Below are 17,963 nucleotides of genomic sequence, written 5' to 3'. Positions count from 1 at the left end.
AACGCTCTGAACACAGATAGCTGCACCCATCGTTTGTTACCACTGCTGGCACCTTGCCCCCTTCCACAGGGGTTCCAGCCCCGATGCTGATGGCTCTCAGTTCGAGTGCCTGGTGTGTTTTGACTATGTGCTGCACTGTAGTCGACCAAAACCCCGGACGATTTTGGAATGTTTTTAGGTATGAAAAGAAGGACATGTCTGGGAAAAAGAGGACATCTGGTCACAATATGATTGTGTACTTTTTTTTTGTTTTAAACAAATGAGAATGCATGCTGATCTTTACAGCAATCAAAGTTTCACATTTCTCTGAATAAAAAAAATGATAATGATAGCAAAAAAAAAAAACGGGAAAATACAGAGGACATGGCCTCCATGTTCTCAATGCTGGTTATGGGGCTGATCTTCTGGTTAACTGAATGGCACAACAACTTCAACTGTCCTCTCGTTGTGGAGGAGCGGCGGCTCTACTCTGAGTCCTCCCGGATGACTGAGCTCCTCCCCCTATCTCTAAGGGAGAGCCAAGACAAATTATGGAGAAAACTTATTTCAGCTGTTTTTATCCGTGATCTCATTCTTTTGGTCATGACCCAAAGCTCATGATGATAGATGAGGGTAGGAACGTAGATCGACCGGTAAATCGAGAGCTTTGCTTTTTGTCTCAGCTCTCTCTTCACCATAATAGACCAGTACAGTGCACGCCTCACAGCAGACACCGCACCATTCCGCCTATTAATCTCCTGCTGGATCTTCCCCTCACTTGTGAACAAGACCCTGAGATACTTAAACTCCTCCACTAGGGGCAGTACATCCTCCAAAACCCAGAGAAGGCACTCTACCCTTTGCCGGCTCATGACCATGGTCTCGGATTTGGAGACACTGATCCTCATTGGTGCCAACACCTGTTAATCAGTGAGTTTTATAGCAGCTAAAGGTTGAATTCAGGACTTTGGAATGAAACACACCTTAATTGGAGTTAAACTAAAGCAGGAAGCAGTTTGTGATTGTTGGTTCCTGCAGAGAGACTCCCAGACGATCAGATTCACCTTCAGACCAAACTAGCAGCTTCCTCTGAGTGAGTCCAGCTGCAGGAGAGAAAAGTGGAAACCTCCAACACTGCTGCTTCAAGCTGCTCACACTCCACACACTGAAGGTGAGTTGGACCAAGAACACCACTCAGAGTCACTTTGAGGGAAGTTAGTAGAGGAGGGAGGGGAGCCATGACTGACTGGACCTTCTTTGTTTTCAGCTTCACTCAGAGACTAAATGGCTTCCAGGTTAGAGGAGAATCTCTGCTGTCCGGTCTGTCAGGACATCTTTGAGGATCCAGTTGTTCTGTCATGTAGCCACAGCTTCTGTAAGAATTGTCTGAAGAACTGCTGGAGAAATAAACCAGTAAAACAGTGTCCAGTTTGTAAAACAATATGTCTCACCCCAAATCCACCCTGTAATCTGGTTCTGAAGAACCTGTGTGAGACCTTCTTACAGCAGAGAGAGCAGAGAGCTTCAGAGGATCTCTGCAGTCTGCACTCTCAGAAACTCAAGCTCTTCTGTCTGGACCATCAGCATCCAGTGTGTGTCGTCTGCAGAGATTCAAAAATGCACAGAAGCCACCGCTTTGCTCCCATAGATGAAGCTGCAGAGGATCACAGAATTAATCTTCGTTCATCTCTAGAAACCTTGAAGAAGAAGCTGGAGCTCAGGAAGAAAGTTCAAGAGGAGTTTGATCAGACAGCAAAACACATGAAGGTCCAGGCCCGACACACAGAGAGGCTGATTAAGGAGCAGTTTAAGAAGCTTCATCAGTTTCTAGCAGATGAAGAGGAGGCCAGGCTGGCTGCACTGAGGGAGGAAGAGGAGCAGAAGAGAGGGATGATGAAGGAGAAGATGGAGGCTCTGAGCAGAGAGATAGCAGCTCTTTCAGACACAGTCAGAGCCACAGAGGAGGAGCTGAGAGCTGAAGACGTCTCATTTCTGCACAACTACAAGGCTGCAGTGGAAAGAGTCCAGCGCTGCCCCCTGCTGGAGGATCCACAGCTGCCCTCAGGAGCTCTGATAGACCAGGCCAAACATCTGGGCAACCTGGCCTTCAACATCTGGAGCAACATGAAGAACATGGTGTCCTACACTCCTCTCATCCTGGACCCAAACACTGCTGGTTCAGAACTCATCCTGTCTGATGATCTGACCAGTGGGACTAAAGGAGAGAAACAGAAGCTTCCTGATAATCCAGAGAGGTTTGCCCAATGTTCTCTCCTGAGTTCTGAGGGCTTTAGCTCAGGGAACCATATATGTGCAGTTGATGTTGGAGACAGTGAATACTGGGAACTTGGTGTGTTAGAAGAGTCTGTCCAGAGAAAGGGAGCCATCGAGTCTGGATTGTTGGTTATAGGGTTCAATGAAGGTTACTCAGCATTCTCTCCATCTGATTCCACTCTTCTCTCAGTTCAAACAAAGCTCCAAAGGATCAGAGTGAATCTGGACCGGGACAGAGGAAAGCTGTCCTTCTCTGATCTGGACACTAACACACACATACACACCTTCACACACACCTTCACTGACAAGGTATTTCCTTACTTCAGCACTGTGGGTAAAATAAAAATCTTACCCATGAAGATCTCAGTGAGCAAACAGCAGCTCTGATGTTCTCAGCATGAAGAACACAAAGTCCAAATGAAACCTTATTGATCTGATTGAAACTCAGTGTTTGAAACAGGAAACTGGAGATGATCTGATCTGATCTGACTGATCATCTGGTTGTTTTCAGGTCAGTTTCAGATCTGCTTCATAATCTGTTGCTACAAACTAAGACATGAAGTGGATGATGTGGAGTTCAGTTTGGTTCTGACAGCAGATCCAGGTGTGCTGATCATGAACAGGGAACAGGTGAGGTTAGTGGAGACATGAGGACCCTGGAGAGCTCTGCTGATGGAAACAAAGTGAGATCCAAACATCCAGACTGATGAACGCTGCAGAAGGAACTCTGAAAGGTTTTCATGTTCAGTTCAGGAACAACTCATCAGGTCTGGACTTGAGTTTGGCTTTATTAAGTGTTTAGTCCTGTTTCTTTCCTAGACATAGCCATGAGCTCAGCTTTTACTCTAACTAACTGCATGTGGTCTTCCTTGTTGACATGACTACAAGATCAGGGATCATCTGCTTAACTTTATTTTTCCTAGACAAAGCAGCCTATGGAGCTATTCTACTGTAACCCTTTCTAACATAGAAAGTTTTTATAGATCAATGCTTCTATGTTTCTTTCTGTATGTCTGCTTCTGTCTCCTTGAACCCCAGTCGGCATCAGCAGAAGGCCACTCACACTAAGCCTGGTTCTGCTGCAGGTTTCTTCCTGTTAAAAGAGAGCTTTTCCTCTTCACTGTCTCAGCATGCATGTTTGGTGTGAGGGATTGCTGCAGAGTCAACAAAACAAGGCAGCAAATAGTTGCTGTCACAACATGCTCATCCAGGAGGAGTCAATCCTGCAAGGTTGATAACAATCAGCCTTGTTTCCTTATATAGAAAACTTTTAATGATATGTATGTATTATTTGATTGGATTGTCTTTCTAAAATGTCTTGATATAGAGGAGAATCAATAAAAAGGAAAAAAAACATTTCAAAGGAAACATTTAAATTAAGCATTTAGAAATCCAAATATCAAAGCATTTTGTAATTGTAACTTGTATTTATTATTTCGTTATTAAATACAAAAATTTGATATCTTGTTTCAAATCCTGTTTCTTAATGGAGATTTGAAATCCATCATTCATCAATGTGAATATAAATATCTTCTTCATTAAACATTTTAAAAGGTAATGACCTTTTCCAATCTCATAATGTTTTGACTTTATCTTCTCCATTAATCATTTCGATGAACCTGGGCAAACTGGAGACCAAGTTGAACCAATCTTAGTTGCTCCTCAGATGTAACTAGCTTTCTCATTGGTTAGACAGCCAACAACTGCACTGAGAAGCTCTCTCGATTTTCTGATACATGCAACCTTACCTATAATCATTGGGCAGAGGCTGGCCATCCCCTACAAAACGAAAATAAATGAGGAATTTCCTACACCACTCCGGTCAGAGTTGATCAGTTTTCCGACCGATGTAGAAATCGTTAATAGAAAGATACTCTTTAGTGCAATATGGCAAACAAAATCCACCACAAATATTTCCTGGCCTCTCGAAGCAAGTAGGCGAAGGATTTATCCTCTGATCTGTTTGTTTTAGAAGCTTTCAATACAGATAGTGTGATCTTTAGGACCATGATGGCGATACATCTGGGGATTGAATTTCCAACCTCTTCCGGAGTTTGCGTTGCTGGCTTGATATTTTGACTGTGAAAAAACATCTGTGTTTTGGGGAAATGTCTTTAAAACTATCCCACTTTTAGACCCACCCTCCACCCTATATATTTAGCGTGAGGAGGCATACCATCACATATCTCCTCAAGAAAGGACAAACCTACACCGGATAGGATGGAATCGTACTGGGATATATACTCTCCTAATTTCCCCACAGTAACTTCATATCTTCCACCTTCTCCAACTTTATATTTAAAAAAATCAATAATCTCTCTACTATTTCAGACAACTTTGGTCACACAGAGTCAATTCTGTGCTATTTACTTGCATGTTTATCTTCTGTATCATTTCGAAGTGATTAAAAAAAAGTTGTGTGATTAGATGTGATTAGAAAAAGTTTAGTTTTTACATTTGTACTTTAGAGATGTGATTTAAAAAAAATAAAACATTATTATTTTTTTTTTTACATTTCTTGTTTGTAAAAGTGATTTGAAAGAGAAAAAAGAAGTTACATCATGAAAAATTTTTCTTGTTTTTGTGTTTTTGTGCTTTATTCTTTTACTAATTTGCCAAACGTATATAAAAGAGAAAATATAAAAAATCGCCTAATCATTTTTGAGTGCCGACTAATGGTGAAGCTATAAGAAAAGTGTACTATAACCATTCAAATCCTTGAATTTTTAGGGTTGACAGGTTAAGGAGGGCTTTGCAGAATGAAATGGGGAAAAATATCAAGATGGCTGAGGTTGAAGATTTCTTGTCGGATCATTTGAATACTTTTTTCCCACGACAATTTGGCGTTGTCAATGCAGGATTCTCTTTGACTGATTTTTTCTGAGGACAGCGATTGTCAGAAGTGTCAGGTACCACCTGGAGGAAGCAGTCTTCCAGCCTCAATACCCCGTTTAGAAGGTTAAGGGAGTGAGGACTTCTGGCATCGAGGTCCCTGGAGGTCAGCAGGAGGATCAAAACAAACCATTTTTTGAGACGGTGAGATTAATCTTTTGTCGGCACAGTTTAAATTAAATTTCAAAAACTAAATTACATAACAACAGATTGTTAACAGCTTTAAAGATTACTAGAAATCAAATACTGGAAAATTAGCTCAAACAAAGTCCTCTTCTTCTCCATAAAAATAATCAAATAAATAAATGTAATCTAACAAAAACAAAATAAAAATCTAACTAAATTAACGAATAATCATTTAAAAAACATTACAATTAGTATAATACTAAAGAATATACATACAAAATAAAAGATAACTTCTCTTTTTGGGGAGCAGAAAGGCAATTCAGGGTTTTGTTCCACCTGTGAACCAAAAGACCTCGCATAGGAACGTGAGGCTCTCTCTAAGGGTGAGAGGAAGGTTGTAGGTGCCACCAGAAGGCATTTAATTTTACTGAGACGTCGGTAATCTAGAGTGGGATCCCCCCCAGTTATCCAGGTCGGCACCAGAGGATTGGTGTGTATCGGGCAGAGTTAAATTACCTGTAGATAATGGGAAAGGTTTTGCAGTTCTACAGTATGGTAGTAGAACAAAAGACAAGGTTCTGGGGAATTGTCAACTGCCCAAGGAGAAATTTTTGATCAATTGCAAAGAAAATAAGGTTCTTAAATGTTGCAATAAAAAGAAAAAAAAAGTTAAAGATAAGATAAACCAATATCATGAGAAGTTAGAGGCTAAAAAGAAGGTAAGGTAAGAAATTTACAGATTTTGAAAAAAAAAATAAATAAAAAAAGGGAAAAATAAAAAATAAAAAGTTTGAAATGATGGATGGATGAGAGGAGAGTTCAAAGAAACTCAGCTTCAAAAAGAAAAGGGTTAAAATAAGAAGTCAAAAAGGCAGTGTTTTAACCTTATATTAAACATATTTACACTGTATTATATATTAAACTTACACTATACTAAGTAATAATAATGAATTTTAATTTCAATGGCTAAAAATAAAAAACTATTAAATGATTACAGACAAAAGGTAAGTAGGGCATAAAATAAGGTCAAATTAAAAGTTGTAAAAGAGTAAAAAAACTTGTGAAATGGAGGATTAACCTAAAATTAAATAGAAAAACCAAAATTAAATAGAGAAAAGTAACGTTGATGATAAAAGCAAATATGAGAAAATTAGATGAGAAAAGTATGTGACGAGAGGGGAAAGGTGACCTAAAGTGACTGAAGGATGAAGTGGGGTGACTGATGTGGCGACATTCCTTTCCTGAAAAAGGCTTCTTCTTTTATATGGTAAAGATGAACAACTTTATTTTTTTTTTATTTATTTTTTTTATTATTCATTTGAAACTCTTCCTTAAACTAACCATTGTTTTTTTAACAAAAAAAAAAAAAAACTCCTATCAGACCGCCGGAGAAAGGCAGCCTGCTACAGGCATCAATCTCCCCCCACCCCCCAACGCACACACACCATCACAGCAACCGGATGGAAATGATGAGTTAAAATCTGGGGAAAACAACACAAAAGGATTTTCATCTGCTCTGAAACCCTGACCCTAAAAACTCACCTGAGCTGCAACTTGCCCCACAATGTGTGTGTGTGCAAAAACCATGAGGACAGAGACACTGGGGATTTTTTTTTTGTGGGGAAACAAGGAGGAGGTGCACCAACATAAAGCTTTCCTTCTCTACGGTGCTAAATTATTTTTTAATTAATGAATTAAAATAAAGTAAAATAAAATAAAGTAAAATAAAACTAGAACTAAACGAATTTATTGAAAAACAAAATAAATTTTTAATTCAAAGACTTCGAATTGACAACTTTGAACATAGCAATAAGTCAGGAAGCTTCTTAGCTAACCAGCTAAAAATAAACAAAGAAAAAACGACTATATTTGCAGTTACAGATTCAATCGGTAATATATTACAGATACATATAAATCTTTATACACATCACAGTTAAATCCATCAGATAATGATATCAAGCGATTTCTGGATAAAATAACTCTTCCTAAATTATCAGAGAGTCAAAGAGCGACCTTGGACTCACCGCTGTCTACAGCTGAAGTTCAGGAAGCATTAAAAAACATGCCAAATAATAAAGCGCCAGGTCCAGACGGGTTCCCTACTGAGTTCTATAAAGAGTTCTGGGACATTTTGGCCCCAACGTTCCACAGAAAGCTGCAGGAAACTCTAGATAATGGCAAATTTCCAGTTACTATGAATTCTGCCACCATTAGTCTCCTGCTTAAGCCAGGCAAATATCCTATGTTTCCCACCAGCTATCGTCCCATATCCTTAATTAATGTGGATATTAAAATAATCTGTAAAGCTTTAGCAAAACAGTTAGATAAAGTCACTCCTCTCATAATCCACCCAGATCAAACTGGTTTCATTAAAGGGAGGCAGTCAGCTGCTAACACACGCAGACTGCTGAATTTAATAGATTATTCCTACAGCAAAAATCTTAACGCCTATATATTGTCCTTAGATGCAGAAAAAGCATTCGATAGAGTAAACTGGAAATTTTTATTTGCTACTCTACATAAATTTGGCTTTGGCAATTCCTTTATAAATTGGTTAAAACTTTTATACAGCTTCCCAACAGCCTGTGTCAGGACAAACAATCAAACATCTTCCAGCTTTTGTCTCCAGAGGGGCACCAGACAGGGATGCCCACTCTCCCCCTCACTTTTTGCTATTTTTATTGAGCCTCTGGCTGCTACAATCAGACAAACAAATATGATTAAAGGTATAAAAGGCATGAAAATGGAGCATAAAATTAGTCTTTACGCAGATGATGTATTACTTTATCTCCAGCACTCAAACACTTGCCTCTCTCAAGTGATTAGTTTACTAGAATCTTTCTCAAAAGTCTCAGAATACTCTATAAATTGGTCTAAATCTGTAATACTACCAATTAATTGCTCTCTACAGAATCCCTCAGGTCTACAATTGCAATCAGGAAATATCAAATATTTGGGAATTACTGTGTCATCTAAACTAGCTGAGTTACCAAAACTCAACCACATCCCTCTTTTAATGAAAATAGAAGAGGACCTAGAAAGAGGGAAATCGCTTCCGATCTCCCTTATGTGTCGAGTAGCCTCAATTAAAATGATGGTCTTACCCAGAATTAACTACCTATTTTCAATGATCCCAAATAAACCATCACCCGAATGGTTTAAATCTCTAGATTCTTCCATCTCTAAATTTCTTTGGAAGGACAAACCCCCTCGTATCAGCTTAAAAACACTACAGAAAACTAAAGACAGAGGAGGACTAGATTTACCTAACTTCCAACACTACTACTTAGCAAATAGATTACAATACATCTCTAAATGGATAAAACATAATCCCTTAGATGAGCCCTGGATAGACACAGAACAGGATATATGCAGTAATATAATAATCTCAGATTTGCCGTTTATTAGCTCTAAGATCAAACGGCACCCATGTTTCAAAAATATTAACATCAGCTCTTCCCTGACAGCATGGTGGGAATTTCTAAAAATAACAAAGTCATCACTTATCCCGTGCAGTCGTACACCCATCTGGAATAACCCTGACATTTTACAAAAAAATAATGTGATAAACTTTCCGTACTGGAAGAATAAAGGTATTACATATCTGGATCATTTGTTTGAAGGTACGGAGTTTATCACATTCGCTAGATTAAACTTGCAATATGGCATTAACAAAAATAAATTCTTAGAATATGAGCAAATCAAAGCTATAATTAGAAATAAATTTAAGCATATTGATGGAGGTTTAATAATTCCAACTAAAATATCAGAGTTTCTAGAGTTAACCCCCCCCAAACTACTGTCTAAGTTATACAGGACACTGACTAAACTGGATGATACAATATCTCTTCCTATTACTAAATGGGAGGAGGATTTATCAGTCAGCTTTGAACAAAACATCTGGGCTCAGATATGTCTAAGAACTTTTAACAAGACCAGAAACCCCAATTTACAATTAATACAATACAAAATCCTCCACAGAGTGCACTATACAGGTCAAAGATTATTCAAGATGGGTTTGCGCAATCTAACATCTGTCCACAGTGCACAGGCAATCAACTTGATAATTATTTTCACGCGTTATGGTTATGCACGCCGGTTCAGAGATTCTGGGTACAGGTATGTAAGGATCTATCACTGTGCCTGGTTTGTAAAATCCCAATTTCCCCTTCAGTTTGCTTGCTGGGTGACTTTGAGGGAAGCTCTATGGCAAAAAAAATCGGTTTGCTTGGCATTCACTGCATTATGTATCGCAAAGAAAACTATCCTCATGAATTGGAAAAGTAAGGATAAACTCAACATCAATCAGTACAGAGATCTGTTGTTGGATCATATTAATCTTGAGACAGCATCTGCATCCCCATCAGACCGATCTCTCTGGGCTCTCTTGATCGGCTCCATCACTTAGTGTAGTGGGGGGCTATGGGGTGCGTCTTGTGGGGCGCGGGGGCTAGTTCGGGGGTCCTGGGGGCTCGGGGGGTGCTCGGAGCTGGGTGCCTGGCGGGTCTGGCCCGGGGGACTGTTGCCCCCGTCGGGGCGGGGTCTGGGGCGCCGCGGGGGGGTCCTGCGGCGGCCGCGTGCGGTGCTCTTGGGGGGTTCCGTGGTGGCGGACGTGGGCTACTGGCCTGGTGGCTGTGCTGCTGCTGGGTGGGGCTGGGCGCTGGGCATCGGTTATTTTGTGGTGCTGGCCGGGGTGCTTCTGCTCTGCGGGGCGTCGGGGCGTGCCTCGTCTTCCGGTGCCGGGTTTCTTTGGTTGGCCGTGGTGCTTGCCGTGGTTGCGTCATCCGGGGGGGGGCGTGGGTGGTCGCGCCTGTGGCCGGGGTTCGTATGTGTCTGTTGTGGGCTGGTTGCGGGCGTCGGGGGTCCCCTTGGAGTTCCCCCGGTTCGGGGTGTGGCTTCGCTCTGTTGGGGCGGGTGCCGGTGGCGCAGGGGTGCGGTGCATCGTGCGCGGGTTGGGAGTGGAGGGTTGCTCAGTGTTTGGCGGTGGGGGGGGGGGACGGGCCGTGGCCGGCGTGGCCGTCCTCCTCTCGGCGGCCTGTGGGCGGTGCGGGGCCGGAGCGGGGTGGGTCGTGCGGCTTTCGCGCCGGGCGCGGCGGGAGTGGTGGGGTCGCGTCTGCTGCTTTCTTTTTGCTGCTTGTGCCGGCTTCTGGCGGCTGGGGCGGCCTTGCTGCTCTGGCTCTCTGGCGTGCGCCGGGTGGGGCTGCTCTGTCCTTTGCTTTGCCTTGCGGCTGTGTTTGCTGTGGTCGGTGGGGGCGGTGTGGTTTCGTTGTGTTTTTGGGTGGGGGAGTCCGCCTGGGGGCTTGGTTGGTGCCGTCGGTTCGTCCATGTCGGCCTTCCGGTGTTGTTTCTGTTGGGGCTGCTCGGGCCCCCCGCATGCCGGCGGTGCGCTGCCGGGGGGGTTCCTGTTCGGCGGGCTTGCTTGTCTCCTGGGAGGGCAGGCATGTTGACTTTTCTGGGGAGGAGCATCTGGGTGGAGGGGTCCTCGTGGTGTGGCGGTAGGTGTTGGGCACTGGCTTGTTTGCGGCCGTTCTTCTCCAGTGAGGGGGAGATTATTATAATTGTTTTTTTTTTTTTGTTTTTTTTTGCGGGAGGGGGGGTGTGGGCGGGGGGATCGGGGCTTGGAGTGGGGCTCGGGATTTGCGCTTTGCTGTGTTGTGTGGCTTTCTTCTTCTTCGGATTGGTGCTGTGGGACCGGTGTCGGGGGCAGTCGTTCGGGGGCCGGGGTCGGGGTGGGGGCGCTGGCGCCGGCGCCGGGGGTTTTTGGGCACTGCCCGGCCCTACTGCGGGGTGGGTCTGGGGTGGGTCCTGGGGTCTGGGATTCCTGGGGCGCATTGCCCTTGGGCGGGGGCCCCGGTGGGGGTTCGGGGGTTCGGGTTCTGTGGGGAGTGCTGCTTGGGTTCTGGGCCAGTGTACGCCCGGCTGCCTGCCCCTGCTGCCACGGCCTCTGGTGTGCCGGGGTGCCTCGGGGCCTGCTGGGCTGGGGGGGGGGGCATGGACATTAACACCTATGGTAAGTGCTTACCCCCTCACGGGTTTGCACTCTGTAGGTGGGGGAAGGGGAGGGAGGGGAGTAGGTATGATCTCGGCCTGGATGTCTTCTGTCGCTTGTGTGGTGAGTAGCTTGATGGTTATTGTAGGGGAGGGATTACATCTCCGGAGGGGGGGTGGGGGGTGGTGATAGTGGGAAGAAGATCTTGGAAGGGCTTCGGGTCTGGCTCCCTGTCTTGGTCCTGGTCCGTGCTGCCCCCTGGTGGGGCTTCGTCCGGGGTGGGGGCTCTGCGTGTTGCGCGTGGGCTGGCCGGCTGGGGTTGTACCCCCCCTTATTCATTTATTTATTTTTTTTTTTTTCTTTTCTCCCTTTTATATATATATATATTTTTTTTATTTAATTAATTAATTAATTTATTTATTTTTTTTTTTATTATTATTATTATTATTTTTTTATTTTATTTATTTTTTTGGATGGACAGGACGGGGGGAGGGTGGTGGTGTCGGCTCCGTGCCCGGCTGGCTGGTGGGTCCTGCTGCCCACCCATGCCGGTTCTGTGGTATCGGTTCGGGGGGGGGTGGGGGGGTGGGGGGGGGGGGGCTGCACGGCATGGTGGGGTGCGGGTCTTGGGTCCTGTTCTGGGCTCCGGTTTTTCCGCTCGTACTTATCCTCTTGCCTATTTATTTTAATTTTAATTATTAATTTATTAATTAATTAATTTATTTACCTATTTATTTATTTATTTATGTTTTTCTTTTTTTTTTTTCTTTTTTTTTTCTCTCTGCCTCGGTGGGGGGGAGCGGTTGCGGGCGGGTCGGTGTCTGGTGTCCGCTGTCGCATAGTGGGGGCTCCTTCTTTTTTTTTGTTTTTTTTTGGGGGGTTTGGCATGTCAGTTTTCTCGGGGGGGCGGGCGGGCCTGCTGGGTGGGGGTCCTGCTGGCGGCGCGCCGCTGGTGTGTGGGGGTCCGGGCGGCTCCGGCGGGGGTGGTGTTGGGGGGCCGGTCTGGGCGGGCTGGCTGCGCTGGCTGCGCTGGCTGGGTATTCGGGTGGGTTTTCCCTCTTGGAGGCATGGCGGGGCTGCTCTTTTCCCGCTGATCGCGACGGGTGGGGCTGCGGGGCGGGTGGGGGCTTGGAGTGGCTATGGCCGGCGCGTGTTGGGGGGCCGGGGCGGCGGAGCTGCTCTGGCCGCGTGTCAGGGCCTGGTGCGGGCGGCGGAGGGGGGCGGCGACGTGGCTTTGCTGCTTTGGCTTCGTCCGGTGGGGGGGCGGCGTGGTTTGCTCCGCTCTGGCTTTGTGCTGCCCCTCGGGCTGCTGGGGGGGGGGTGGTTGCGCCGGCTGCGGTCTGCTCTTCTTGCGGTTTTGCGCCGGGCGGCTTTTCTGCTCTCGAGCTGATTCTGTGCGCGGTGTGTTTCGTTGCGCGCTGTTGGCATCGGTCTTGGTGGGGTGGGGCTGCGCTTTTGGCCGGGGGGGCGTTTTGGGGGGGTCCCACGGCGCTCGCGGCCGGTTCGCGGCGGATGCGCGTGGGCCCCGGCCGGGGGTGGGTCCGCCTGAGTGTTTTTCCTGGGTGGTGTGGTCGCGGTGGTCGTTGCGGCCGGTCGCCGGGGCTTGGTGCCGGGGGCGGGGCGTGTATCGGTGCTATGTGGGGCTGGGGCGTTTCGGTCGGCGCCGTGGGGGGGCTGGTGTTCGGTGCCCGGCCCTACTTCGGGGTGGCCGGCTGCCGGCGGGGCCCGCGGACTCGTCCCCGCGGCTCCCCGGGGCGCCGACATGGCGGTGGCTGGGGGGCTTCTTCGTGGCTGTCTCTCCTCCTACCTTGGTGGGGGTCTGATTTCCGGGGCTGGCCCCGCCTTGGTGCCTTCGCTTCTGGGGTCCCTTTGGGCGCCTGGGGCTTTGGGTCTCCCGGCGCTGGACTCAGTGCTCTGGGGGGTGTGCCTCTCCGGCTCTCCACAACCACTATTGAGCATTTTTTCTATGGTTAAAACTTTACATGCACAAGTTCACCCTCACAAACAACTACAGGTGCTAGGCTTCAGGTACTTAGAGATTCACTTCCAAACAGAAACCCCACATTCATATCTTCAGGTAACACAGAGTACATGTCAGACTTAATAATATTACTTTAGCGATAGTTTCAAGGTGTTTGCTTTATTGTATATCTCGTACCATGTCTTTTGGTTGTGCTGTTCTTTTTTTTCCCTCTCATTGCAGGTGATGAAGCAGACTGAAAATGTTTTGTCATTGTCTCCTTCCTATCTCCTCTTTCTTTCATCTTTTGTCCTTTTCTTTTTCCTTTTTCTTCTTCTGTTTTTCTGCTCTACTTACATTGCAGTGTCCATATGAACTGTAAAACTCCCTGCATAATTATAATAAAGCTATTTATATACATGAAACAAGTGGAGTAGTATGGCAATTGCCATACCGCTACACTTGTGAAAGTAAAATCTGTTGGGCTCCTTTTGGCATCAAGACAATTATTCTTATTGCCACCTTGCCAGACAGGACACTGTAAAAAAAAAAAAAAAATAATAATAATAATAATAATAATAATAATTAATGAATTATTTGTTTTTGTTTGAAAAGTGGCTAACCTTTTTGCACTGAGGTGGGGGAGCTCCAGGACTGAAACCGCCTGTTGGCAGCAGTCAGTAAAGGGTAAAGTGATCAACCATATATTTTTTTTATTTTATTTTCCATTTCTATAGACTTCCAACTATGCAAGAAAAGCTTCATAACTTTCTCTTATTAGATTCCTTTCTGCATCTTGCAATGAAGAAAATGCTTGCTGACAGACTGACTTTCTTGACATGACTTTATCTGTGGGAAAATGTCTAATGAGGGTGATAATGTACGGCCTGGTTGGCTTTCACTGAAAGATTTTATTGTTTTAGAGTCAGTATAATAATGTCTGATCAAATTAGAACCAACCTTAAGTATCTAAACCAAAATTATCTTTTAAAAGAGAAAAAACTCAGCAGCAACTACCTTTACCTATGTCGGCTTCAGGACTGGAAAACAAAACATTTATTATCAGGCCTGTGGTTGTTTAAAAACAGGACGGGTCTCGTTTTGTTCATTTCCTGCTGTCACCATGTTCCATAATGTTATGGACGGACCTGGAGATGAAAACTTAGGCAAATCCAGAGAGAGAAAAGGGTCCAAACATGGTCTGACACAGTAGTTGTGAAATGCGCACAGGTTTTAGTCACAAACCAAATTCTCTATTTCCACAGCAGCCACTCTTCATGATTTTGTGATATGTTGCTTTGTACCTGTGCCATGAATATCTGAGGTTCTGACTAAGACAGAGAAAAGGTGATTGTTGCTCTGGACTTATGAAAATGTAAACAAAATAGCACTTTATAGAGGAAGAAGAATGAATAATATAATCCAATAGGATAAAATCTAAAGCTATGTGTCAGTTTAATCTGAATTAGATTTCACTAAATGAAAACTAAGAGAAATTGATTTTCCTTCTCTCCCAAAAAAATATTAATACACATGTATGTCACTTAAAACATATGAACAATGAAATCAGCAATTTTCATCCCTTAAGTGTTTAAATAAACAAACCTTACAGTTTTACCAAATATATATGGGATATAGTTTGAAAAATGCAACTAAAATATATAAAAGCTATGAGTTTATTAACTAAAATTATAGATTTGCAAAAAATAATTAATTCCTGAAAGATTGAATCAAAGTGACATATTTTCCTGAGAGAGTGAAATAATATTAATAACAATTTATGGCACATTTAAAACAATTATGTTTAAAAGAGAATAAAACCCTAAAACCTACTTAAAGGATTTAAATCTAGGATGATCAAAACAAAAAGCATCCTAACTTTCAGAATTAGACTGAAATAGCACCTGACACAAAGTTATCCCAGGTTGGCTTACAGCAGAACAGTAACTGGTTTGCTGTTTATTGACTAGAGTTAAAGTACCTGCGTATAAATAGACTGAGAAGCGTCCATTTTACCGTTGACCCAGTTACAGCAGGTTTCGGTAAAGATGGGCGGGCTAAGGGTTTATGTTATGGCCATTTGTTTGTGTTTTGTTTGTCTTATATGTTTGTCTTATATGTTGTCTGTAGTGTCTGTGGATCCACTCTACCTATTGTAAGTTGTCCATTTGTGAAATTATAATTAGTTATTTTTGTCTTGGTAAAATAGAAATGAGTGAATAATTAGGGTTAAAACTGTAATTAAGGACAATTTTTAGTTTCTGTGACTCATTCTTCCCCCTAACCTGTTTTCAAAGCAAAGCAGGAGTTAAATGTGTTAAACTTAATGCACAGCTGTTTAAATTGGGAATACAGGGGACTGATATAAGGTTCAAATATCACAACAAATAAGTTTAATAAGACAGATTTAAAGACAAAAATTTAATCAAATGAACAGATTTTGCTTGTTTAACAATAATGGGCATTTCTTCAAATAATCAAGGACCTGTGTCATTATTTAAATGCTAAAGTTTAATTTGTTAGCCTTAATTCTTTAATATTTAGATTAAACTTTAAGAGTAAGAAATCTATATCTGTAGAACAAAATAATTTGGATTAAAAAAAATAACTTAGGCTGATTTAATTTGCTTTTAAATTATTTACAATTCTTTAAAGCTACAGTGTGTAACTTTTAGCGACATCTAGCGGTCAGACTGCAGACTGCAGCAACATGATCATCCCCCCCCCCACCGCTTTCTCCCCCCCAACAGTACGGCGAGCTTACGGACAAAATGTCTTCCACGACATCCGCATCACCTACCTTCTCAAGTGATGAGGTTTGTTTACATAGATAATTTTACAGATAGTATTTCATTAGTCTGTGTGGGGTATAGATGTCATGTAGACTTAAGATAATAAATATACCCGTTTATTTTTCTACATCGTTGTGACATTTTGGCGATCTCGCAATCGCTAGTTTGTTGGCTCTGCGCTGCCGTAGCGCAAAGATGTCTGCCTCCATGGCGCGAGACCCGCTCCTATGAAATTTATAAATAAGGAATTCAAAGGGCCCAACGCAAATATTAAGGTTAAGAGGCTGAGCTCGTAGATGATGAAAATAACATAGTTATGTATAATATATTACATTTCTGACTGTATATCCCTGTAATATTACACACTGTAGCTTTAAGAAGTAGATCTAGCTTAAGCTGATCTGGAATAAATATGCAAATTTTTTAAAACATAACTATTTGTAAATAATTATACGGTGTTAAAAATGACTCAATTGGAAATAATGATAATAACATAATTTAATAATAAATAATATTTAATAACATAATAATAATGATTTATTGATAGAGGAAATAGAAAACCCAGGATTTAATTCCTACATTAAGATGAATGTTGGAGATTTTTAAAATGATCTATTCTCAATGAATCCATAGCTCAGATATATCTGGGGGTTTAAAAAATGCCTGAAACTTTATGGGTTTTCTTCAACAGAACATATTTTATTTGTTCTGATGAAGAAAAGGGAGGAAAGAAGATAAAACAAGAGAAAAACAGCCCAAAACTAAACTAATAAGGATCCATATAAAATGCTGTTTATTTTCCATCTGGAACAGTCCATGTGGAATTTTGGTTTTGGGAATTGAGAGCAGAATAAATAAACAAACTTAAATAAAATACTAAATTATGACTAAACCAGTAAAGTGAATAATAGGGGAATAAAATGACCTTGTACAGGAAAATAATCTATTTAGGTAATTATTAATAGCAGAGGACAGAACCCACTGCTAGGCTGCTGGTGAAGTTTGAACACCTCAGCCTGACTGTCTGATGTGCATTTGGGAAAACCAGCTTTGTTGATGTTTCAGCTTCTTGCACCCCTGGTTCGGTGTTTCTTCACCTCATGAAACTCTTGTTTCTGGTTCTTTGATTTTGCTTTGCCTTGGAAACATCGTTCTTGAAATCGGATGGAAAGCCCATTTTCTTCTTCCACACACATCATGTCTGGTGGAAGCAACAGAAGGCTGTGCTGCAGTGTTTTCCCCCTTTTTTACATTGCTGCAGCCCACTGACACACACTGCCCCCCTCCCTCCTCTGCTGAGGAGAAGTTTGTTTGGATTTCTGCAGGTGCAGAAGTGATAAGGGTACCGAATATATAAAAAGTACATTTACTGGGTAAGTTTGAAATTATGGAATAATTTGTGACAAAGTTCAAAGTTCAAATTTTAATCTAAAAAAACTTTAAGCTACATGACCTTTTCTTATCTACTATTGTTTGTGAAAGGGTAAGATAACATGATCTGTCCTTCTCCCAGCTCCTTTAATTCAGCATGTTGGTAACTTTGACTTTCCCCGTTTTCCTCCCCATGAGCTCATGACGGGTCAACCCCTTCCTGGACCACAGAACGGGCCAGAACCTCTGACCTCTGGCCAGACTGGGAACTGACAGGTGACACGTTAAAATGACCTACAAGACCATTTTTCCCTTAGAGATGGTTTACAGAGGGACCAAGGTGCCTGGAGTGTCATGATGGGTTCCTGAAAGCGACCCAAGAATGCAGAACACCACTGACGGACACAAGGATGGGAAAATTTAACAGTTTTATTTAAAGCACAAGCACACTGAATATACGGGTTCTGGTTCGGGGGCCCGGGTTCTGGTTCACCGGAGTCTGCGGGAGAGACGTTCAGTTAGCGTAGCCAACAGAGGGTTTTATTTCCCGACGTTTACTGATTTTCCCTTTAGGGGTTCT

At 43.1% G+C, this 17,963-nt stretch overlaps 1 protein-coding gene across 1 annotated transcript; it reads left to right on the top strand.

Annotated features, from left to right (window-relative positions):
• The first annotated feature begins 959 nt into the window (after positions 1 to 959).
• Positions 960 to 2,971, top strand: LOC119774500 (nuclear factor 7, brain-like). The gene is made up of 3 exons (XM_038272029.1): positions 960 to 1,150; positions 1,247 to 2,791; positions 2,830 to 2,971. Exon 2 carries the CDS (start codon positions 1,264 to 1,266, stop codon positions 2,638 to 2,640), a length of 1,377 nt encoding a protein of 458 aa, XP_038127957.1. The 5' UTR covers positions 960 to 1,150; positions 1,247 to 1,263; the 3' UTR covers positions 2,641 to 2,791; positions 2,830 to 2,971.
• The last annotated feature ends 14,992 nt before the right edge of the window (positions 2,972 to 17,963 follow it).

The sequence above is a fragment of the Cyprinodon tularosa genome, unplaced genomic scaffold (genome assembly GCF_016077235.1).
Source record: "Cyprinodon tularosa strain WSP-4 unplaced genomic scaffold, ASM1607723v1 ctg814, whole genome shotgun sequence".
NCBI lineage: Eukaryota > Metazoa > Chordata > Actinopteri > Cyprinodontiformes > Cyprinodontidae > Cyprinodon > Cyprinodon tularosa.
Note: the sequence above shows the minus strand (reverse complement) of the source record. Positions and strands in the feature narration are given on the sequence as shown.

What these genes read in the sequence shown, in the direction of transcription:
- LOC119774500 (XM_038272029.1), top strand. Translation starts at nt 1,264, where the DNA reads ATGGCTTCCAGGTTAGAGGAGAATCTCTGCTGTCCGGTCTGTCAGGAC.